The sequence below is a fragment of the Harpegnathos saltator genome, unplaced genomic scaffold (genome assembly GCF_003227715.2).
Source record: "Harpegnathos saltator strain DR-91 unplaced genomic scaffold, Hsal_v8.6 scaffold114, whole genome shotgun sequence".
Lineage (NCBI taxonomy): Eukaryota > Metazoa > Arthropoda > Insecta > Hymenoptera > Formicidae > Harpegnathos > Harpegnathos saltator.
The window spans coordinates 85,001-107,833 of record NW_020229889.1 but is presented as its reverse complement, the minus strand read 5'-3'; the positions used below and the strand labels follow the sequence as shown (position 1 = coordinate 107,833).

The 22,833-nt window shown below is 47.6% G+C and overlaps 6 protein-coding genes across 6 annotated transcripts in view; 1 reads left to right on the top strand and 5 right to left on the bottom strand.

The window, feature by feature from the left end:
• LOC105180730 (pseudouridine-metabolizing bifunctional protein C1861.05) overlaps positions 1–21,527 on the top strand; it is a 47,541-nt gene extending 26,014 nt beyond the window's left edge. Inside the window, exons 6-9 of the mRNA XM_011136981.3 lie at positions 11,431–11,636; positions 11,748–11,947; positions 20,495–20,733; positions 21,161–21,527. Coding sequence (XP_011135283.1) covers positions 11,431–11,636; positions 11,748–11,947; positions 20,495–20,733; positions 21,161–21,484 — 969 coding nt within the window. The 3' untranslated portion in view covers positions 21,485–21,527. The remainder of the gene's footprint in view (positions 1–11,430; positions 11,637–11,747; positions 11,948–20,494; positions 20,734–21,160) is intronic.
• On the bottom strand, positions 1,786–4,712 carry LOC105180725 (uncharacterized). The gene is made up of 3 exons (XM_011136975.3): positions 4,032–4,712; positions 2,884–3,331; positions 1,786–2,246 (listed from the first exon to the last, which is right to left on the bottom strand). Exons 1-3 carry the CDS (start codon positions 4,710–4,712, stop codon positions 1,951–1,953), a joined length of 1,425 nt encoding a protein of 474 aa, XP_011135277.1. The 3' UTR covers positions 1,786–1,950.
• LOC105180726 (putative uncharacterized protein YOR053W) lies at positions 5,003–8,748 on the bottom strand. The gene is made up of 2 exons (XM_025301676.1): positions 8,430–8,748; positions 5,003–5,439 (listed from the first exon to the last, which is right to left on the bottom strand). The coding sequence occupies exons 1-2, from the start codon at positions 8,490–8,492 to the stop codon at positions 5,272–5,274; spliced, it is 231 nt and encodes a 76-aa protein (XP_025157461.1). The 5' UTR covers positions 8,493–8,748; the 3' UTR covers positions 5,003–5,271.
• pck (Claudin superfamily protein pickel) lies at positions 12,189–14,133 on the bottom strand. The gene is made up of 4 exons (XM_011136977.3): positions 13,966–14,133; positions 13,518–13,584; positions 12,922–13,259; positions 12,189–12,849 (listed from the first exon to the last, which is right to left on the bottom strand). Exons 1-4 carry the CDS (start codon positions 14,000–14,002, stop codon positions 12,584–12,586), a joined length of 708 nt encoding a protein of 235 aa, XP_011135279.1. The 5' UTR covers positions 14,003–14,133; the 3' UTR covers positions 12,189–12,583.
• sinu (claudin family member sinuous) lies at positions 14,358–16,818 on the bottom strand. The gene is made up of 2 exons (XM_011136979.2): positions 16,221–16,818; positions 14,358–15,781 (listed from the first exon to the last, which is right to left on the bottom strand). The coding sequence occupies exons 1-2, from the start codon at positions 16,495–16,497 to the stop codon at positions 15,393–15,395; spliced, it is 666 nt and encodes a 221-aa protein (XP_011135281.1). The 5' UTR covers positions 16,498–16,818; the 3' UTR covers positions 14,358–15,392.
• Positions 18,422–20,080, bottom strand: kune (claudin). Its single transcript, XM_011136980.3, has 2 exons — positions 19,785–20,080; positions 18,422–19,515 (listed from the first exon to the last, which is right to left on the bottom strand). The coding sequence occupies exons 1-2, from the start codon at positions 19,918–19,920 to the stop codon at positions 19,013–19,015; spliced, it is 639 nt and encodes a 212-aa protein (XP_011135282.1). The 5' UTR covers positions 19,921–20,080; the 3' UTR covers positions 18,422–19,012.
• Positions 21,528–22,833: the final 1,306 nt, after the last annotated feature.

The window sequence follows — 22,833 nt, the reverse complement described above, 5'->3', positions numbered from 1 at the left end:
CTCTCTCTCTCTCTCTCTCTCCTCTCTCTCTCTCTCTCTCTCTCTCTCTCTCTCTCTCTCTCTCTCTCTCTCTCTCTCTCTCATTTACGGGAATTTATTTCGATAGCGGTATGTAATTGATTGATCGAACGGATTATTGACGTTGAGGTCTTCGTTGTAGACAGAACGTAAACGAGATAATTGATTGCTGATGCGCAAAAGCCGATCAAAGACGACTTTGATCGGTCGTTGAGGAGAGAAGCGCCGAGCGCTCTTGTCCCGCATGCTACCACCGGTAACGAGAGTTACACTCGACTACTTGGTAAAGTAACACACTACCAACGAGAGAGACTCGAGCGCGTCACTTCCGCGCACGAGAGAAGAAAAATGATATGCGGCGATGTTTCCTCTCATCGATGATGCGATCGATACGTGTCTTGTTCGGGAGAGAAGAACGCGCGCGCGTGGTATGTATAAGAAATTCTTACGGTTAGAAATAAATCTACAAAAGTAGTTTTCACCGACCATGCAAGGACGGATAGATACACATGAGGCGCGCGCCACTCGCTGCTCCGAGGGAGAGAGAGTTCGAGGGTCTTGCGACGTAACGAGCAACTCGCGATTTTAATCTCAGACGCGCATGCTTTCGCTCCCTTATGAGCACGGCATAAGTTGATGAAGGGACAATGCGGTCTATAATAAAGATAAGCCGAGAGAGAGAGAGAGAGAGAGAGAGAGAGAGAGAGAGAGAGGAGGAGAGGAGGAGAGAGGAGAGAGAGAGAGAGGAGAGAGAGAGAGAGAGAGAGAGAAGAAAGTTTCTGCTATAATTATTTAAAATTAGCATATACGCCTGCAGTGTGTTGGCGACTAACGTCGACGATGACGAAATTAGTATGACTGGCGCTATTAGTATTACGTGCCGCAAATAGAACGCGCTTTCTCGACTATGCTTCGCTATGCGAGTTGCTCGTCACACTTACGCTCGATGATGATATCGCGCGGGACTGTCGGCTGACCGGACGATGCTGCGACGAGCGCTGTCGCGCTCACGTTGGCTCAACGGCATTGGTCGGGTCGATGATAAAGATTCGTACAAAAGAAAGGAAAAAGATGAACGATCGAGGTACTCGTACACGCGATGTCAACATCGGCGATGCCGCGATATCGCGTCGCAATACTCGCCTCGCGGTGCTATGTTCGCGCAGTCGGCTGCTTCGCGCGCTTCGTCTCGAGGCGACCTCCCTCTAGTCTCGAGTCGTGCCTCACAAAAACCGAGATACTGCCTACTATCTTATATGTTTTGATTTGGTCTTTCGTAGTGAAGTACATAGTACCACTGTGTGATATTGATTCGCGCGAATTTGCTTGGTCTCAATGTTTTTTTACCGTCCAACGTCTGTCATCGTCGTCGTCGTCCGTCGTCGTCGTCGTCGTCGTCGTCGTCGTCGTCGTCGTCGTCGTCGTCGTCGTCGTCGTCGTCGTCGTCGTCGTCGAAGCGTGCACCGCTGAGAGAATCGCGGATGAAGAAGGGAGGGAGACGGCAAACTATATAAGAAAGTTATACGATGTTTTTCGAAATTCTTCGAAATACAGTCTCGCCGACGCGATCGCGCGCGACAGCGTGCCCTCGCATGTCCGTCTTATACGTTCAACTCGCGCCAGCTAGTAACTTTCTATGTGTCTATGTTTGTCTGATCGTCTGATCGTTCGCTCGTTCGCTCGTCCGCTCGTCCGTCCATCCGTCCATCTACTCGTCTATCTCTCTACCTTATTGTAGTGTGTAGCGTGTCTGTTTTTGTATACGTGTCTCTCTCCTCTTTTGTATCATTATTCTCTTAGAAAAGAAACCGAAACACCTGATAGGAAGTCTGGTAACGTCTGGTTATCGCCTTATTTGTATAGCGGTATGTCGGCGCGCCGGTTACTCCTGTACAGGAAACGGTTCGAGGTGCTTCGCCACCATCTCCATAGTCAGGTGCGTCTGCTTTGACCGCCCGCGGTGATACCCGTAGCCGGACTCGCGCCATTCGACAGCAGCAATCTGCGGTTGAACTCACGCATCTCGTAGTTGTTGTTGCCGTTGCTCTTCTCGCGGCTCGCTGTCGCTGTGCAATTGTGGTTCGCCGAAGTCGGCGTCGTCTCCTCAAGTATGAGGGCGCAGTGGCTGTTCGTGTCGCTGTCGGCGCCGCCGTCCTGCAGATTGTTCGCGAGCAACGGGTGCCGGCCGGCGTTGCATTCATCCGACTGCAGCAACAGCGACGCGTTGCCTGTGAGAACGGAGAGAGGGAAAGAATCCAGAGAAGAGGCGTAATCCAGGAGACAATCATTGACTTTATCTATTGTAACTACACGGAGAACAACAGATCCGCCGTTGAATCTGTCGTGCTGTGAGGAAACGAATCAAGTTGCCTATTTTGGTCGAATGAAGCAGAATTTTTTCTTCTTAAAGCCAGAGACTCGAGATTTTAACTGGAGCCGAATTTGGTTAGCTCAGCCAAGAGCTTCTGTTTCTTTCAATCACAAGACATGTGTGCCGTGGCTCGTACATCGTCACGTTGATTCAACTGATCTTTTTTCTCCGTGTATAATCGCTATTCCCGATTCTCTCTGACTTCCGCACTCGCTGAGAGTGGCTGATTATTTTACTCCGTCGATTTATTCAATAATACGTGATTTAATTTGTATGAAATAGAGAGAGAGAGAGAGAGAGAGAGAGAGAGAGAGAGAGAGAGAGAGAGGGAGAGGGAGAGAGAGAGAGAGAGAGAGAGAGAGAGAGAGAGAGAGAGAGAGAGAGAGAGAGAGAGAGAGAGAGAGAGAGAGAGAGAAACGGGAGACGCGAGCAGCGATGTCTCGTCTCGGTTAATCGAGATAGCGTGGTGGTTAGCTTGTTATCGTGATTATTACCGGAAGGTGTGACCGTATTAGGCAGGGTCGTACGTCTGACGATGCTGCCATTGTTGGCCGTCGCCTCCGCCGGTAAGACCTGCGAGAACGGCGGCTGGGCGAAGGTCGCGGCCGGCGGCGGTGGCTCCCGCAGCATTCTTATCTTTTGTATCATCTCCCGTATCTCGTAGCGCAGTATGCCGAGGAAGCAGAGCTTGGCGAAAGCGATTACGCAGAAGCCCAGCACGAGCAGCAAGTCCGCGGTCTTCCTGAGCCAGCGTGCCAACGATTCCTCGCAGCCACGGCCGTACGGGTGCGGGCAAGGCTCGCTGGCATTCATACTTGGGCTGCAGCAGGTCTGCGGCCAGCGTGCACCGAAGTCCCGGGGCCCGGTTACGCCGCAGCACATAAACTCCCGCTGCAGTCGATCCCATTGCTCACTGAACCGCGGCTCCTTACCGTAATCCACCTGTGCACGTGAATCAGGCACATCTCATTAATCTTATCTACCGCCGCCACCGCGTATGAACGCGGACATATTTGGAATATGGATTTGGACGACTAGTTGAAGACAAAAGCGAAGTGCGAGTCCGGAAAGGTTACGCGCGTAAGCGAGACAAGACTGACAAGTGTGATTCAGAAATCCAATTCGTCAAGATCACGGATGTGCCGTAAAGTCGGCGGAAATTAATAAAAATATAAAAGTATTTGAGCAAAAGGGGAATCTGCGAGAGATTGAGAGATGTCGAAGCGTCCCTATATTGTAACCCTTCACAGCTCTCTGTCCACTTGTTGAAATTTCTTTAGCTACCGAGTCTCGGAATTCAACGAATACTGATAGCGAATATCGTGGCTCTTGATTGATCACAAGTACTGGGAAGAAAAAGAAGAAGAAGAAGAAGAAGAAGAAAAAGAAAAAGAAGAAAAAGAAGCAGAAAAAGAAAAGGAAGAAAAAGGAGCAGAAAAAGAAAAAAAGAAGGAGAAGAGGAGGAGGAGGAGGAGGAGGAGGAGGAGGAGGAGGAGGAGGAGGAGGAGGAGGAGGAGGAGGAGGAGGAGGAGAGGCGAGTAGAAGAGGAAGAAAAAGAAGAAGAGAAAGGCAAAAATAATGATGAAGATGACAAAAAGAACAAAAAAAGATGAAAAAGATTCACGCGAGGCGAAGCGCGCACCTGCAAGCGCAGCTTGAGCGTAGGCTTGATCTCGGCGCGCAGCTTGTCAAAGCGAAAGATCCACGCGACGCCGATAATAATGTCGCCGAAGAGCAACGCCAACAGCACTATCCAGTAGGCGTTGAGCAGACGAACGCTGAGCCGTCTGGCGGCGATGCAGCCGAGCAGCTGCACTAGACCGAGTTGTGCCGCCAAGGCGACGTACGCGTAAAGTGTGGTGAAGTCAAAGGCGCGTGGCACACCTGGCACCACGTGCCGACGCGGGTCGCCAGTGAACAGGAGGGTTTGCGACACCGCGGCTGTGAAGCCGACCGCGCTACCGAAGAGCACCAGGTTACAGGCGTAAATCCAGAGGCGGTAATATCGCATCGCGACGTCCTCACCACCGTCGGCGAGTCGTTGAGACGTCACCGACGACGGCGCCTCGTTGGCGACGTGGTCGCAGCTGCTGCTTTTCCGTACGCCTCTCTTGAAGACGTTATTGTTGTTGTTATTGTTATTATGATTGTTATTATTGTTGTTTGTAGTAGTCGTGGTGTCGGTGTCGGTAGAGTGCCGATGCTCCTGACAGTCGTCCAACAGAAAGAGGAAAGGCGGCTTCGCACTGCAGTCCTTTGTCGCTGTCTTTTGGCTGTGCGTCGACTGCGGGGTGAGTGAACGTTGCAGCAGCATCACCGTCATACTATCGTGACACCCTGGTGTGCGTTTCCTTGTCGTTTAAGGATTGGAAGGACTCACCCCCGTGTATGTGAGGCCGCCGCCGCTGCTGCCGCCGCCGCCGCCGTCGCCGCCGCCGCCGCCGCCGCCGCCGCCGCGCCAAGTGGGAGAAATGGGCCACAGCGCGCGTTGCACACCACCGCTGTTGTGTGTGATGTGGTGAAGGAAATATGGGTGGAGGTGGTGATGGTGGTGATGTTGATGGTGATGGTGATGGTTGTAGTGGTGGTGGTGGTGGTGGTGGTGGTGGTGGTGGTGGTGGTGGTGGTGGTGGTGGTGGTGGTGATAGTGATAGTGACGGTGATGATGGTAGTAGTGATAATGTGTTGGTGTGGTAATAGTGGTGCTGGAGGCGGCCGCCGCGGTGTACTATGTATTTCAGGGATGGAGGAGGATGGAGAGAGAAGGTGGTTGGTGACGGCGTAGATCCTACACTATTGTGTGCGCCTATCGAGCCTACCGGCGACGAGTCACGCGATGCACGACATGCACCGCCACACCGGAAGATCGTTCGCGTTGGCGTTCATGGTACTCCACGCCTCCCCCTTTCTTCTTTCTCTTTTTTACGTGTGTCACGTTTGCCTCCGTGGTGGTGGTGATAGTGGTGCTGGTGGTGGTGGTAGCACCGAGCGCCTCGATGTTCGTGCCTGTATCGTCTGCACCGATGTTCACGCAACGATCGTAGATCGTCCTGCGGGAAAATACGAAAGAGAAACTGTGATTTCTCTTGTAAGTATTTCTTTTCTCTCTAACGCTCTCGTTTGCCGATACTATTACTACAGACGCCTTCCTCGTTACCGTTCCGCCCGTTCAACAAAATGTACAGTCGATTTATGATTTCTCGATTTCTAGGACGAGATCTCTCTGGGTCTTTGATTCTTGACCTTTCGTATTCTCTCCCTTCGTAACTGCTGTGCGGGCGATGTGAGAATCGCATTAAACCGGGACATAACCGGGACACAAAGTAACCGTTGCTCAACGTGCGTGCATTTTGAGCTTAAGCGAGCAGCGACGGGGGAAGCTAGCTAGCTAGCGTGCGCTGCTCGGCGAATTGTATTTCTTTCTGACAGTTGTAGCGTGTGATAGGCGATTCTATCTATCGATCCTCCCGCAAGCCTAGCTCTATGTAATTCCTCTGTGGAGGGACGGAGAGATAAATCGCGCGCAGCGTTGCCAGTCATGGCACATTCGTACCACATGTGGCACAATTAAAGGTCAGTGGCACACAGGCACAATTTAGTGATTTGGTGGTACATTATGCATTTTTTGTGGCACAAAAGAAGAAAAAGTGATATAATTCCATTTTTATGTGAAAGTTTTAAATCTTTGGATTCTATGACAAACGTATCGCATTCTACAAGCAAGAGTATGTAGATTTAGTATAACCAATAAAGTGGCACTTAAACTATTTGGAGTGCGTTCGGAACTTGTACATTACGGATAAAGTAACTAGCATCGGATTAATCAATAAGAATAAAAAGAGCAAATATCTTTTTATCATGATTGGTTAATTCAATTACTCTACATTCAGGACCGTATTCATAGTCGGATCTTATATTTAACACCGTCTTGAGTTCACGTTCAGATATTCTGTAGCCAATGAAATGAACTATACAGCATCTGAAGATGAACTTAAGACGATCTTAAATATAAGACCGGATTATGAATACAGCTCTCAAAGTAAAGTTTCTGAACCTCTAAAGATGCACAAAAAGTGTTAGTTTTTAAGATGCATATTTAAGATACAAATATAAGATTAGACAATAAAAACTACTTATAGATTCCTCAGTTCTTATAAAATCTTCAAAATATATTAATTTAGCTCGAATGGCATAAAACGCACTAATGTGATACACTTTTTGGCACAATCGAACACGATTTTGCTGGCAACACTGATTGCGCGCGAGAAATGGAGAGAGAGAGAGAGAGAGAGAGAGAGAGAGAGAGAGAGAGAGAGAGAGAGAGAGAGAGAGAGAGAGAGAGAGAGAGAGAGAGAGAGAGAGATAATATGCGTCTGGGTATGTCGCTACGAAGAGTCGTCAGTTTGCGGAGTGAAAGGATGAAGAGGAGAGCCGGAAAGCGCGTGTGTAACGTGCCGTACACGCTCACAAAACAATCGACGTGTGTTATCATGAAGAGAAGGAGGGAAAAGAAGAGAGAGAGAGAGAGAGAGAAGAAAAGAATATAGAGAGAGAGAGAGAGAGGGGGGGGGGGAGGGGGGATAGAAAAGTATAGTCTACCATACTTCACACAGGGAAAAGTAGCAAGAAAAACAAATAATAAACGCAAAGTCATTGTTCCAGGCGAGCGGACGACCAAGTACACGAAACGATGGCACTCGAAAACGAGAGGAGAGGAAGAGCCTCTCGGTGGTGAGATCCTCGGACCGTGTTTCTCGTGGCGAGAAGAACGCGCATCGCCGAGGATTCGACTCGCGCTTTTTCTTGCGGTGCATCCGCAAAGTGCGCTCCCGTTTTCACATGCGTTGACATATGACTGGTTGCATGCGGGCTACGACGAATATACATGAAGAATGACGCATTGTAACGTAAACACAAACGAAGAATGCGGAACGGTTAGGGTCCATCGATCGTATTCAAATATGATGCGCGTAGCACGCGTTCTCCCCCCACACGCATACACGCGACAAACGAGCGAAAGAAAAGCACGAGGAATTAGGCAGAGAGAGAGAGAGAGGGGGGGGGAAGGGAAAAGAAAAAAGAAGAAGGGAGGGAGGCAAAGAAAAGCATAGAAAGGGGGAAAGTGAAAGAGTGCAAGGGGAGAGAGGGGGTGATAGAGCGAAAGGCTGGCTGACACAACGCGTAGTTGTTACCCCCTTTCGTTCTTCCACGTAGAAGCAATTTTCAGTCAGCGGCCGGGAGCTGTCAACGTCCTGGCCGTTATCCAGTACTGTACCTACTTTACATAATTCCGTGGCGAAAGGAAAGGAACCAAGAGGCGCGCGGATCGATGCGCCAAAGCGGTGATGATGCCGAGCGTGGTGCCGAACGATCTCTCGCCTCGACTCTCGCCGGACTCGCCGTTAACCAGCGCTATCAGAGCCGCAAGTTGATTTTATGGCTGCGCCTTTTACGAGGACGGGCGGACAACGACGAGCGCGAAAAAAAAAGATTACCGAGTAGCCTTTAATTAGATATCGAATGACACATCGATCGAGCAAGAGGCGTGAAAAGATAGAGAGGAAAAGGATGACGATGACGCGAAGGAGGAGGAAGAGACGCGAGGGCGCGCGCGCGTGTGTAGCTAGAGAAGGGGTGAGCGGAGAAGAAGACGAAGAGGAGTAGATGGCAGCGGAGGGTTGGATTGGGTGGAGGGAGGTGGCAATGTGTGTGTACATATATATATATATATATAAAGAGGGGAGAGAGAGAGAGGGGGGGAGGGAGGGAGGGGGGAGCGTAGTGTTATGCAATCTTCCTCCCGACCTTCCCGAAGGAATTTATTATCGCTCGTCTTTGTCCTATTTTTGTTGCATGCAACGTTGCGACGATAAATGCCGCATGTACCGGAAAGAACGTGCGCTTGTCCTTCGATGATGAGACAACGCCGCGCAGTACACGACACTACCGCGTGCGATCGAGCAGATCACGCTCGTTTGTCGCTTCTCGCATTCCCGAGGATGCACCCGCGTTATATCTTAACAACATGTTTCGTCGATACCTCCGCACGACACATCGTAGGGCAAGACCGCAGTATGACGAATGCAGTTCGCGATCTCTTCATGACACTTATCCTGCTTTCTCCGTCTACTATGTAGTATAACGATTATCCCGATGACTCTGAGAATACGAATTATGAAAGACAGGTAGAGACGGACTGGTTCGATTTGCCCGGTAATCGTCAGATACTACCGCGAAGGATTCTACCCGTAGAACAAAAGACACATGTAATGTCCGAAGGCGAGTACTTGTCTCCAAGAGAGAAGAATCTCTCTCTCTCTCTCTCTCTCTCTCTCTCTCTCTCTCTCTCTCTCTCTCTCAACTACGAGAAAGGTCCCCGAGCCTTTTTCTCGCGAAAACGAGCTCTACCTCTTTGAGAAATCCTCTCCCTCGAAAGAGGAAGAGAAATGAGAGAAAGATTCTCGTCTTCGAAAGGTCCGTTCCTCTTTTCCGAGGGAACACGAGAATCGATAGGAATCTGATTTTTCTCCTAGTCGCCACTTGTCGTCGAAGGAACGCGAGCGACTCGGGGCAAAGATTTCGCGCAAAGGGTTCGGCGTCACTGCTCGGGAGACCGCGCGGCGGCATCTTGTTACTACTGACCTCGGGCGCCTTCTACGACGCGCATTCACATCGTCGATCGATCTACGTGTAGCACGCAGCGGGGGCGCGATCGTTCACCGGGTTTGTCGAGAGTTCTCTGTGCCGCGATCGGGCGTCGTCATCAATCGGGTTGACCGTACGGCGCTCGAGGTGCATCCGAGGAGCGTGATCGTTGTCGTTGCAGCCGCTTCCTCTATGAGCATCGCAGTCCTCGGCGCCGTCGTTTGCGTCGTTCATGCTCACAGTCGGTGCACAGCCGTCGCATCAGCTCGTTGTCATGCTCGTTTTCTTCCCAGTTATTAACACTTTTCACCAGCGCTTCGCCACATCCGAGGGCGGATCTTCTCGTTATGCGTCTTTGGCGTCTTCGTCATAGACTGAAATTCGAAGTATCTCTTCGTCTTCGACTCCGTTCTCTTTGCTGTCGTCGTAATCGTCTTGCTCCTGGCTTCCCTGCTTGTGTTTCTGCTGATTCTTTCGCTCACAGTCGACACCTCGCAAGGCTGTCGTCGATGACCGTGGCGCATGTCGTCGCTACACGACGACGTTCCTCGTCTAGCCTAGCTATGCGGAGCGGAGCGGAGCGGAGCGGAGCGGCGCGACGCGACGCGACGCGACGCGACGCGACGCGACGCGCTCCTCACTGCCACGGATCGCACAAAGTCGAGAACTAATGCGCGCGACCGAGCGTCGCGACGACGACGGCGACGACGGCGATGACGACGATGACGATGACGATCTGCCGTCGCGGTCACGCTGCTGTTCGACACTCCTCCTTTACGCCCTCTTGAACGCCCGGCACATGAAACAATGATGTTGTGAACCACGGAGGAATATACTCGATCCCCACCTGCCTCCCTCGCTCCCTCCCTTTTGGCTTTCTCTCCCCTCTCCTGTCGGCTCTTAATTTCTTATTATCCGTTCTCTTTATTTGTCTCGTAGACAACACGAGGAGGAGACACGAGGGAGGATATGTCGCTGACGAGGGGGATGTGTCCGCACGCCAAAAGGTGGCCATGAACAGCGCCCGAGGTGGGCAACCGGGCTGGCGATGGATAACGGCGCGAGGATCGCCGAACGACCGAGAGACGCTTACATAGAGAGAAAAGACACGAGAAGGGGAAAAGCGCGCAAGGGCGGAATATCGTGGTGGCCAAGTTGTCACTTGTCACGAACTTTACGATACTTTTCTATTCCCTCTTTTTTTCCCTCTCGTAGATCTTAGAGGAGAGGAGTCTACATTATTGTTTTATGGATAGTTCCCTTTAGGGAAAGTTTACCGCCGAGTGAAAATTCCGCCGTTCCGCCGAATGCCATTATTCACGCGACACGACACGACACGACGAGGAATCCCCCCCCCCCTCTTTTTTTTTGCTTTCTGTCGTGCGTTCGAACGAGCCGTGTTTTTGTGAGCTTGAGATTATCAATGATAGGACAATGTTTATAATGGGCTTGAGCAAGGAGTTTGAGTCAAGAAACCGTGTCCAGGTCCGTATTCAGAGGTCCGTCCACAGCGCTGAAGTGCATCAAAGTACAGAAGTACGTTAGGGGAGAGAGTTCGAAGAAAAGTAGAGATAAGAGTATCCGGCCGGAGTACCATTATACTATCAAATGCGATGAAAGTACGGGAAAAAGATGACACACAGTGGGGGGGGGAGAGAGAGAGAGAGAGAGAGAGAGAGAGAGAGAGAGAGAGAGAGAGAGAGAGAGAGAGAGAGAGAGAGAGAAGAGGACAAAAAAAGAGAATGTCGACAACGTAATGTCGAGATTCAAACGTCTAATGACGTTGGAGATAATACAGACTGGCCGTATACTAGTAGATAGTAGATAAGAGTGAGACGAGAAGGGAGATGAGGAACCCTTCATCTTGGTTTAGCTAACGCGAGCAGACAGATCCTCTTCGTCTGCCCGTTTTGAGCACCCTCAGCCACGTGACCCCTGGAGCGAATGCCAGAGGTATAATTGAATCGTTATAACGGTGGGACAAAAACACCAAGCGGCAAGAAGCTCTCTCGCGTCGAGAGACACACACATTTTCTTAAGGGTGCACTCTCTCTTCTCACTTTTTCCGGGCGGGCTCTCTCGCCGAGAAATGAGACTCTGCCGACCTTACCACTAGTTTGTAAGGTTCCCTCGAAATATAGCGTGGCTTGCTGCGTAACTCCAGGTGGAATTGTTCCATCGGGACTTCGCAGATCCCAACAGACACTGAGAAAGATGTTGGGTGTTGATCTCAGCGTTTTTCTCCGCAAAGATCACATTTTACTTATTTCATTTGTTCGTCCGTGCGCGGAAACTGCTTTGTTCATTGTATAAATTTATATAAATATTGTTCATTGGACATTGGTTGCCGGGGAAAAAAGACTCGCGCGAATCGACCTGATGATTATTTGTCGCAGAGTGACGGCAGAACGCATGATGGACGAAGCAGACGCAGCTGCGGCGGGGTCGGCCGGAACATCGCCGAAGCGTTGATCAAGCTCGGTTTGGCGAACACACGGCTGATATCCGTTGTGGGCGATGATGAGCACGGCAGATTGATAGTCGACAGCCTCGGAGCCGGGGCGGAGACGGTGAAGCGGTTGCCTGATGTGGATACCGCAAGGTATAAATTTTGATCTTGATTTTGTTGCATCTCGATCAGCAGCAGCAACAGCAGCAGCTTCACACTGAGGAAATCGCAACGCCAGTTGTTGTTGTTGTTTGCTCCGCGTAGATTCACAGTGGTGTTGAACGGCAACGGAGAATGTTCCTTCTGCATCAACGAAATGGAATCCTTCGCGGCGATTGCGCCCGAACTGATACGGGAGCACCGCTCACACCTCGAAGAAGCCAGTCTCCTGGTCCTCGATGCCAATCTTCCGACTGATACCATGCGCTACGTGCTGGACATTGCGTCGCAAGCCAACGTGCCGAGTGAGTTTCCCCACGAATAATAATTTATTGCTGCTTCGCTCTTTTTATGAAAATGAAGTATTTATTCTTTCGTATTTATTTTTCATACCTTTTGTCGTGAGTAGAAAGTTACGTGACACATCAACTATCGCGTATAATCTTTTTTCATAATACGTTTATAGAATATATACGTGTACCTTTTTTTGTATAAATTTTCTTATATATAAATTACGCGCGATATAATTTTCATAAAATATATATTTGTACAAATCACGGTCGCACGCGCGCGCGTGTGTATGATCTAAATACTTGAACTTGAAACAATATGGACGGATAGTAGACGTTTAGCGTAGGTAAATCTGAAAGGTAACAAAGAAAGAAACGCATCGGAACAGTATAGAGAGAAAAAAAAAATCTCAATAATGCATGTTCAATTGCGATCGATCGGTCGAATCCTCGATCATCATGTCGTCTTCGTAAAGCTCTACAGGCATAGAAATGTTACAAGATCAAATGGGACGGATCGTACAAACTTGTACTTATACTCGTACCTCGAGAGAGTCGATATCTCTTGCTCGTTCGATAAAGCTGAAACTTCCGCACGGAAAAACGACTCGACAGTGTCGCCTTGATTCCGCAGAAAGATGCGATTCTGATTTAGATATATCCGCCACGTGCCGGCGGCCCATGATGGGACTGCGGGTTTGGTTGCATCTGCATAACGAGGTTGCGCGACTCCTTGCGCAGCCTATAGCCCGTTCGCGCGTCTAGGTACAGGAAGAACGCGCCGAATGTGTGAAGCATGAACGATATTACCGCAAGACCGTACGACCACGATAGATGATTGAAGTTTGGATACATCAACCAGTCGCGACGCCAGCACTGTCCGCCGAATATCGACACCGCCAGGAAGAGTAAACCACCTAAAACCAACGAGCGCCCAGCGATTAAGATCCGATCTTCCCACACTGTTTCTTTCTTTCGAGCTCACTCACCAGCAACTGCGTCACACAAGAAAGCGGCGGATGAGAATACCCATTCGTAACGCAGAACGAGTGCCAATGGCCAACGAATTAGAATCATGACTACTGTGATCTGCGCAAAGAAAGACAACAACAAAGCCAATGTGACGAATGCCTGCACGATCATGAGCCACACAGGTAATAGCCACTCCCGTATAACATAGTACTCTTGCGAGAAGATGTGGTGGCAGCCATCGAATTGTTTGTTAAATTGGTAAGATGGATAACGAAATTGCTCGAAGCAATACTCCCAAAGGCCCATGTGCTTGAAATTGCTGAATGTCTCCTGATACGACTCGATCCAATATGGACTGGAAATGAACAGCATGTGAGAGTGAGAGTGAGAGAGAGAGTGAGAGAGTGAGAGTGAGAGTGAGAGTGAGAGAGAGAGAGAGAGAGAGAGAGAGAGAGAGAGAGAGAGAGAGAGAGAGAGAGAGAGAGAGAGAGAGAGAGAGAGAGAGAGAGAGGGAGGGAGGGACTGGGAGGTTAATACATATATGTACACAGGACAACAAATGTGACACTGATATGTGACACTATTTAATTCTGGAGAGAATAAGTATCATTACCTTGTAAAGGCCATTACTAAGAATACTCCAGCCACGTATGTGAGCAATCCACCAAACACAACAGCATCTATCAGTGAGAATAAGGATAATTTTAATAGATTGATAATTATGATTATAACAATTAAGATCACAAAAGTAGTACATAGAAAAGAAATAAAATATTACAAGAAATAACAAAAAGGAAAAGAAATTACATTATGGTTACCACATATGAACAAGATACAACGACGATTGAGTCATCTAAGCACAATCGAAAGTTAACAGTTTCTTCACTCTTTAATAAGAAAGTGACGAGGGGAGAAAATAAAAGTGTTAAAAAAAAAAAGAAACGAAGAAACCATAGTATTTGTATAAATTTATACAGCTATACGGATACAACTATATAGATTAATAATATAGGTTACAAGATGATCGCATCGACACAATCAATATACGATTAATTACTCACTGGACGCCCTGTGATACTCTTGTTTGTCTACCGACATGGTGGGCTCTGGAAATAAGTCGCGTGCAAATCTACCTCTTCGAGCAACTTTGTTGAGAATTATTGTGTTCGTTAGTCACCGCGCTCCTTTGCTGGAACCCTCGCCACACCTTGCATTATTAGAACTATAAGAACCAATTACACCGAGAGATGGCGGGGGTGTTGGCAACGCTCAACGTTATCGATAATCAATAATATGCGTTTCGACTTTCTCGAATTTACCGACCGTTCGCAGTGCACGCGGACTTAAATAAAGGAAAATGTCCGGTTCCGGGAATGACGTCGAGGGAAGCTTGACGGTGTGTCTTTCTTCTTGTATCAAAATGAGCGGGTTATGAAGAAGCGGGTACGAAACGTTCGGAGTTGCATGTTTTATTTTGCGTCAAGAAGAAGAATACAGAGTTGACTTTAACGGCCCTAAACGGCTTTATTATAGATAAAGTCGAGTTCTCCTCGAGAGATTATAAGTTTCGAAAATGTGAACGTTGCGCGATAATCGTTCGTCTCGTGCATAAAATTTAATCATAAGTCATATATATATGTATATATATATATGTATATATATACATATACATACATACACACACATACACACACACACACAGAATATCACGTAATCGTACCAGGGGACAATTAAGATTCCGTATGAGGAAGTAAACTGAAGTTGAAAGTGTAGAGTGAAATTGAAGACTGGATACGATTGGATCGGTCGGGTAATTTAAAACGAAGAAATTCGCGACACGAATGTGTCGGGTCTGTATTTTTTAAAAGATAAACGTTCGAAGTCTTTCGTTTTGTTTCGGTTAATTCTACAAAAAAATGTTTCCTTTAAAACGTCAATCTGGTTTATCCGTGGGTGTGTTGTGTACGAATAGAATTATCAGAAATATGTGTCAACGTGTTAGAGAACAAGAGAACGAATGGACACTGTCTTCGAATGGAAATTGCAGCAACAAAGGAAAGGATGAAAGTCGAAGGATGAATGTCTGAAAGACCGTCCGGTAACGACGACAGCATATCCTTCGCATATATACACGATTATGTATAGGTGCATATTGTGCGTATGTCAGTAACAATACTATCGTTCAATGAGACCGTCTTACGTGTGTACGTGTGGACCGTCCGAGAATATCCTCGAGAGGGGGAAGAGAGATATATATATATATATATATATATATATATATATAAAATATACAAAAATATGAAACTTACGCGTTTTAACCTTAAGTCTTAAAAATTAATGCAGATCCAGTTTTGTACTTTCTACACGGATACCTCTATGAGAAAGTGCCGCACCTTGTGGACGGAATGATTACTGACTACCGACTATCAGTTACAACAATTAATTCACTCGCTCACACTTGGCGAGCAGAGTCGTTAACTGCGACTCGTTAGGTGCGGGACTCGAGTTGAAATCGCGTCTGCGATTCCTTCAGGTAGTTCCTCTTCTTTTGCTGCACGTTCGCTTCCACCAGAAAGAGACTGCTCGCGATTAGCGTCAACACGCTGCCGATGACGCCCAAGGCGAACGACCATCCCAGGTAATTGTTGGCGTGTCCCGGCATCCATCCGTCCGCGTTGCCAAAGCAAGCAAACACGATGACGGCGATACCACCGCTGAGACCGCTCACGAGCGTCAAATAACCGATGATACTTATCAGCTCGATGTATCTCTTACGTTCAGGGTCGCAGCATAACGTAAACAGCAGTATGAGAAAGAACGATATCAGGCCCAGAAGAAAGCACAGCGTGAAGAACACTTGGGTGGCTACCATGAACGCTGCAATGAGAAATATCGTCTCATATCGTCGTCTCGTATGGCGTCTCGACAGGGCGAGTCGAGAAACCCGTCTGTCCCGTCAGTCAGATTTTATATGCAGAATTCCAGATATCTCACTCGATATCTCAACAGAGAAGAATTCTCACGGGCCATTAACAGCTGAGGTTTCCGCGCTTCCGCGCGGCTATCGCGCTCAGGAGCCGATTTCAATTTTCGCTCACGAACGTTGCCACGATGACGTTTGTTGCACGAACGAAACACCACGAACAAACACGTGACCTGACATGCGCAAATGTGCAAAGCAAAAACCACTCCTGTTGATGGCCCGCAGGTAGTTCAGCAAGTTCACACGCCGCGGAGCAGCAAGGAGGAGAGACTCGTTATTAAGAAGGATGACACGATGAAAAAAAAGGAGTAAGCGCGTTCTCACGTGACTCACGAGGCAATAAGAAGCCGCGGATGTCGGAGTAGCCCGCGGTGAACGGGTCGTAGACCCATCTGCAGCCGACGAAGAAGCGACGGGGCGCGTCGGACTCCTGGGGATTCGGCAGCGATCTAAAGCAATGCCTCCAGAGACCGAGGCGGTCGAGCTGCGCGCCGGTGATCCGCGGATCGCTCACCAGCCATGCGGGCGTGCCGAACGCGACGCATACGCATAGAAACGCCACCAAGAACACGCCGACGCCGACGTTGCCTGACAGGCTCCTCTTCTTCATGTCGTCGCTCGCAGCGTGAAGCAGCGTGTCGTTGTTTCACACGCGAGGGATTCCAAGTTGACCAAATTGACCACCAATATTCTCAACCTGTCCACCTACCTACCTGTCTGTCTGTCTGCTGTCCGTCCCGTCCGTCTAGTCCGTCCAACCGCTCGGCCTCGTCTGGACGCGCAACGAAAACTATTCGAGTCTCATGAATCACGATCCCACGGCACAGATACCACACCCAAGCGTTCTGTGTTATTGGCGGAGTGCGGAGTGCGCGACCGATTCCAACCTAACCTAACCATACTAACCAAACCTAACCTAACCTAACCTGATCCTAACCTCGTGGCACGCGCGACGCGACGCGAATATCCCACCGCACGACGAACGTGTATGTGTGTGTGTGTGTGTGCGCGCGCGCGCGCGCGCGCATACATACATACATATGTACATGCATACATACGCAGTCACGTATGCCAAGCGTAATTAGTCGGTGCGCGCATACCAGGTGTGTCGCGGCACACGCTCGGCACCGGTGTAGATGGGGTCTTTCCCCTGCGAGTCGCGAGGTGTATGCGGATATGTGAGAAAGTGTCTGGCGTGACGAACAACGAAAGTATGCAAATGACAAAAAGCGGACGAAAAGAAAACTCTTATCGTTGCAAGCGGAGTGTAGCAAAGGAATTCTATAGAATTCGCTGATTTAGCTGTAATTTGATTTTGCCGATGATGTTGAAATCCATGAAATCTAGAGATCTTATCTCAGATACAACAAGGAAGAATAATAACAAGGGTCTAACATTATAGAGACGATGAATAAAACGGGTCCCTTTCTGGAAGTCTTTGTGCTCTTTGGCTCGGCCCTGCGCGTATGTATACGCACACACGCGGTCCGTCAAGGTGTGTGCCATATGTCACCGTGCGTCACACTTTTTATTTTTCTGCTTATTTTCTGCCTCATGCTCATAAGAGCATTCCAACCTTGATTCTGTAGGACGCAAACGAACCGCGAACAAGAGCGCGTTTCTAAACGTAAATCGTCGCGTACTAAATGGGTATATATGTCGGCTCGTTTCCTTGGATCTGACACAAGCTCTCTCTCTCTCTCTCTCTCTCTCTCTCACGCTTATTCACTCATTCCCTCACTCACTCACTCGCTCACTCGTTCATCTTTCTTTCTTTTCTTCGTCGAACATGTGAGGGCGTATGATACGTAGGGTTGCGCAAAGAGACGAAAGAGCTGTGTATTGTCTCGAGCGATATATGCTCTTATTATTATTATTATACACCACGTACGTAAAAGACTTGGAAAAAATTGGGAAAAGATTTGTAATCGACCGACCAGAACAAATACGAATACAGTATCGAACATATCATTCGTTCGAGCAGATCAGTTGCGATTTCGCAACGCGGTATAGCTAAATGACAAATTTCTTAAAAGACTCGAATGCATCAGCTGTTGTTGAAACAGGATTTGGATTTGTACTTTTTCGATGAACTTGTGAATTAGTTCTTCTCGCTCTAACAACAAGTTAGAGCGAGAAAAGAAATATATCTGTTTTATCTCTGGTAATTTATTGCATTAGTTCTTCGAAAACTTCTTCGAAAAAGAACACCCAAGATCTCTCGATGAACGCATTACGGTGACACATTCATGCGTCATTCATGAGTAATAACTAACCGCGAAAAATTCGACGTGGTCGATCGTGTTGCGACTCTTGATTAAAATAAAACCTAAATTAGGTCAACGACACGTATGCACGATGCTAACTCCTCCCCGATATCATCGCTCGCACGCGAGAGCTTTCGTCTTGTAATTTATTCTTGAGTATTTTTCGCAAGTACAAAGTAGGTTGCATATACAGGCGAGTCTAATTGATTTGATCCACGCCCGAGGATTGTATCGTGTACAATTCACGTGTACGAATGACGTGACACGTAAATGGTTAACAATCGCTTTATTGATCTGCTGTGTACAGAGTATGTGAATAACGTAGATTTATATATTTTCATTTGTTGTATGTACATGTATAAAAATTAGTCTGTACTCTTAAAATTATATAATGGACGGATTATCACTAGATATACGATGTGTGTGCGTGTTATATCAACATTGAAATTGAAACTTAGAATCAATTAGAACACTTGAAACTTCTCGTCGTAACAGCAAATATTCGATTTTCGAATATTCGAATTTTCGGACTTTTTGTCAACGTAAAGATAATCTCAGGCTCGATGCTGCATTTCCTGTGGTAAATAATCATTCTTCCTCTCCCTCTCTCTCTCTCTCTCTCGTGTGTATATACAGATCTATAGATATCATGTATCTATAGATACACACATCACGAGATATATATTTATAAATATCATAATATAATATAATTATAATGTAGATATATAACAATATAATGTTACAAGTCTTCACAGAGAGATTCGTCCATGATTTGTATTTGATGAGTAAGATTGCTTGTTCTTGCGGCGGCGGTATTAGCGTACGCACATGTCTTATTGAGATTCATTTAAAAATATGCTAAATGGTAGTATGTGTCTTCTGCTCGTCGTTCAGTATTCGCTCTTGTTTCTTCCTGTACCTGCGTCCTTCGATCAAGTATAGAGCACCAGCGACTATCAGGATGACGCTGCCAACTACAGCCAAGGCAAAAGACCAGCTAATATCGTTGTGCTCCCAATTAGGCATCCAATCACGGCCATCGCCCCTAGCGCCGAATATAATGACTGATATGACACCACATAGACCCGCCAAAGTTAAAATGCCACCATTCACCCACAGCAGCAATTGATATTTCTCGTGGCGACGAGAGCAGCAAGTATAGAGAATGGTTAAAAAGCTTCCGATAAGAAGCAGCGTCATACACAATGTGAAAAAGAATTGAGTGGCAACAAAGAAGTCAGGCAGAAGTATATCGTGTATGATGTAGTACTCCTCCTCAAACACCCACCAGCAACCATAAAACCTGGTGTCGTAGAGATGATGTGGATCCTGGAAACCTTGGAAACATACTTGCCAGAGACCTGCAAAGAACAGATTCGGCGACTCAATCAGCCATCAGTTCTGGTAACTCTCTCTCCTTCAACCTCAAGATGCAAATACACATCTGACGGTGATAACTCATAATATTATCGCTTCGATACATGAAGTTACATCACTCTCTAGAGCACACTTTGAAAATTTGGCAATATGGGGAATGAATAAGACTTTGTGGATCGAGACAATTATGCTAATATCTGTGGACACGTTGCTGATACGTCGACACAATTTCACACAAAGGACTTGGTCTCACCGATCTTGACGAATTGTGGGTTGTCGAATTTGCCATCGGTCTCCAGCCAGTTGGGTGTGGTGAACGCAATCACCACGAGAATGAACGCCATCGCCGTGCACACGGCGGCGGCCTTGCCCGTCATCGTCTTCCCCATCGTTACCCTTTCGCGCGTTACTCGACGCGAGACAGACAGGCAGAAGCGCAAGTGCGAAACGGTGAGGAAACAAAAAAAGAAAAAGAGGAGTGCGCGCTCACTCGACGAACGCGACACGTATTGTTGCCCCCCGCTCGACTGAACGAGTTAACGTGCGACACTATTCGAGAAAGAGGAGATGGTTCACTGTAAGAGTAATAGAGCGCGCTGCGTGTCTTTTATCGTGGCGTCGATGAAGACCGTGTCTTCATCGTCACAGGTCACGGACAGGAAAAACGGAACGTATGTTCGGAAAGAATAGAAACCCTGAAAGGAGGAAGGACATTATACGGACTTATTTTCTAGATCTTCCGAGGGGAAATGTCTCTTCCTTAAGCCTTTCCTCTTATGATTTTAATTATTACAATGAACACATTCTTATCGATAATCGAGACTCGGGAGAGAGAATCGGGAAAAACAAACAAAAAGCAAAAGAAATAGCACCGAGAGCACTTGAGTAATTTGTATCAGATAAGACATAGACAAGAGAAAAGTTTTTTCTCGGACAAAAATCGTTGTCACTTTTCATTTGCAGTTTGGTATGAGCCCACGGATATCCAGAAAGCAGCGAGGATATTCCAAGTTGGTCGACAATGGCGAGATGTGTTACATTTTATTTCGCCCAATTTACACGAGCTAAGAGTTATCAGCAGATTCTTCGGCATTTCTGTCACCCAAGACACAGACTGGGAAGCTGAGGCGAGGCGTATAGCCGACAGATTGAGCGAACACATTCCAGTGATCGTCACTACTCTGGGACCACAAGGAGTGTTGGTTTGTATCTCTCAGAGAACTCGAATTTATCTTCCAACATGACCGCGAATCCGCGATATCTACGAAAGTATTCTTATAGACTTTAGAGATATTTAGAGGGAGGCTGCTCCGATCCGATATTCGCTGCCAGTACCAGAAAATACATGGTTTGTCTCACCTATATACTATAGATTTTCAGTGCTGGCAGTATCCTCCGGAATATCCGGAGCACAGCCAAAGTTGGATGTCTTGTGTTTATAAGATTATCTTGAACTTCACCTTCAGATATTTTGTAGTCAATAAAACGACAATCTGAAGTATGTATATATATATATATATATAATAACATCTGAAGATAAACCTGACATAATTTTAAATATAAGTTTCGACCACTGCCAATAATTATTATACCCATGGAGCGGTCGGTCGGTCGGTCATGATCCCGCAGGTAACACGCGGAGCATCGGGAAACGAGCCCTTCTACGACGAAGACGGGAAGCTGACGATCGCTAATTCCTCCGTCTTATCTCGCTTGTATCCCGCTGAAGAGAAGAATGCTACGAAATCCGGCGAGGTGCTCAGCGTGAGCGGTTGCGGGGATTGTTTGGCCGCTGGAGTAATTTACGGGATTCATCGAAATTTAGACGAGAGCGATTGCATTCTCGTAGGTCTGAGAGCCGCAGCGCTTTCGCTCAAGTCTTTCGACGCGGTTCCGCCGACACTCGAGGCCGTTCTCTCTATTAACGGCGATAAATCTCGATTCGATCGATAGATACATATCGAAGCGATACAGCACGCTGTATCAAGCAACTGATCAAGCAATAAACAGCATTTCAAACGATTATTTAAAATTTTTGTTCTTGTGAGGTCATTATTACTTGCACAACTGCAAGTAAAATATACATACAGCCTGTTCCTCAGCACGTTGATTCTCGTGTCGCCATCTACGATTCTAGCGAACGCTATTCTACGCGCAATCATTACTGCTACTGACACACACGCCAATTTTGCCAATTGATTAAGGCGCGTAACACGCGTTGCGCACAACGTTGTGCGATACGCTTGTAAAATCAATGTAAATGTTTTCTCCACGCACGCAGGCATTACCGTCAATGTTTTACCGTGCGTCACCGTGCTCTGCGTAGCGCGCTGCGAGTGCGATTGGTCGTCGTTACTTTCGTTCTTTCTCGTCGTCGGGTCAGCACCGCAGAGCACGGAGAGTCGTGCGCATGCGAGCATGCGCGCGCGATGATGAAACACATGTTGAAGTGCAGAACGCGTGCACAATACGTTTGACCAAAAATCGCGTTCACTGCAAATAGTGGCAAATAATAACGACAATGGTTGCGTTCAGGAAACAAAGCGCTCACTGAGCGCTTAGTAACTATTGGTCCTTACTGTTAGATCCTTACATTCAGACCAATAACGTTGACGAATTACTCAACCGTTGTGTAACCGTTGCGTTTTCTGAACGCAGCCGATGATGCACCGCCATCACGCGGTACGAATCGATCGGGGCAAAAAGAAATAGCCATTTATCAAAAGTATCTACATGCTCTTTGTGCGCGACACAAGAAAGCCGTGTGGCTTTTACACGCTTGGCAAGACCAGGGTGGACAAGGAAAGTGCGGATATCAACGACGAATCGGCGTAACGCGCGGCCGCACGGAAGACCAATGTAGATTCCTGGGCGTAGTTACACGGTGTACTTATTTGTCGGTAATCATTTCACGCATGCGCCCATGCGCATGCGTGAAAGTGAGGATCTGATTCGAGAGGTCGCCATTTTCGCTGCCGGGGGAAACGTGCAAGAACAGAAAGTGAAAGGTGAGGTTAGTTTAGGAAAACCTTGGAAAGAGAGAGATGGCATATTCATTATAAGAAGAGAGGCGGAGATGCGTGATGTAAGAGAAAGAAAAGAGAGAGGGAGAGAGAGAGAGAGAGAGAGAGAGAGAGAGAGAGAAAGAAAGAGAGAAAGCGATGGCGCAAGCAGGCTAATGAAACGATGGACAGATCTGATCTGTACTCCCTGAAAACGACACTTGGCTGTTTTTCAGCTGATTCAGTCTACTGTTACTCCTTCACCAGCACTCAGCTGTAACATTACATATCACCGGCAGA

Excerpts from the sequence above, each read along its gene's own strand:
- LOC105180725 (XM_011136975.3), bottom strand. The coding sequence starts at position 4,712 with ATGACGGTGATGCTGCTGCAACGTTCACTCACCCCGCAGTCGACGCAC. Across the intron at positions 3,332-4,031 it reads CGCTCAAGCTGCGCTTGCAG|GTGGATTACGGTAAGGAGCC; the intron begins GTGCGCGCTTCG and ends TCACGTGCACAG. Across the intron at positions 2,247-2,883 it reads TAATACGGTCACACCTTCCG|GCAACGCGTCGCTGTTGCTG; the intron begins GTAATAATCACG and ends CCGTTCTCACAG.
- LOC105180726 (XM_025301676.1), bottom strand. The coding sequence starts at position 8,492 with ATGAAGAGATCGCGAACTGCATTCGTCATACTGCGGTCTTGCCCTACG. Across the intron at positions 5,440-8,429 it reads CTACGATGTGTCGTGCGGAG|GACGATCTACGATCGTTGCG; the intron begins GTATCGACGAAA and ends ATTTTCCCGCAG.
- pck (XM_011136977.3), bottom strand. The coding sequence starts at position 14,002 with ATGTCGGTAGACAAACAAGAGTATCACAGGGCGTCCA. Across the intron at positions 13,585-13,965 it reads AGAGTATCACAGGGCGTCCA|ATGCTGTTGTGTTTGGTGGA; the intron begins GTGAGTAATTAA and ends TCTCACTGATAG. Across the intron at positions 13,260-13,517 it reads TTAGTAATGGCCTTTACAAG|TCCATATTGGATCGAGTCGT; the intron begins GTAATGATACTT and ends GTTCATTTCCAG.
- sinu (XM_011136979.2), bottom strand. The coding sequence starts at position 16,497 with ATGAAGAAGAGGAGCCTGTCAGGCAACGTCGGCGTCGGCGTGTTCTTG. Across the intron at positions 15,782-16,220 it reads CCGCGGCTTCTTATTGCCTC|CGTTCATGGTAGCCACCCAA; the intron begins GTGAGTCACGTG and ends TTCTCATTGCAG.
- kune (XM_011136980.3), bottom strand. The coding sequence starts at position 19,920 with ATGGGGAAGACGATGACGGGCAAGGCCGCCGCCGTGTGCACGGCGATG. Across the intron at positions 19,516-19,784 it reads CCCACAATTCGTCAAGATCG|GTCTCTGGCAAGTATGTTTC; the intron begins GTGAGACCAAGT and ends TGTTCTTTGCAG.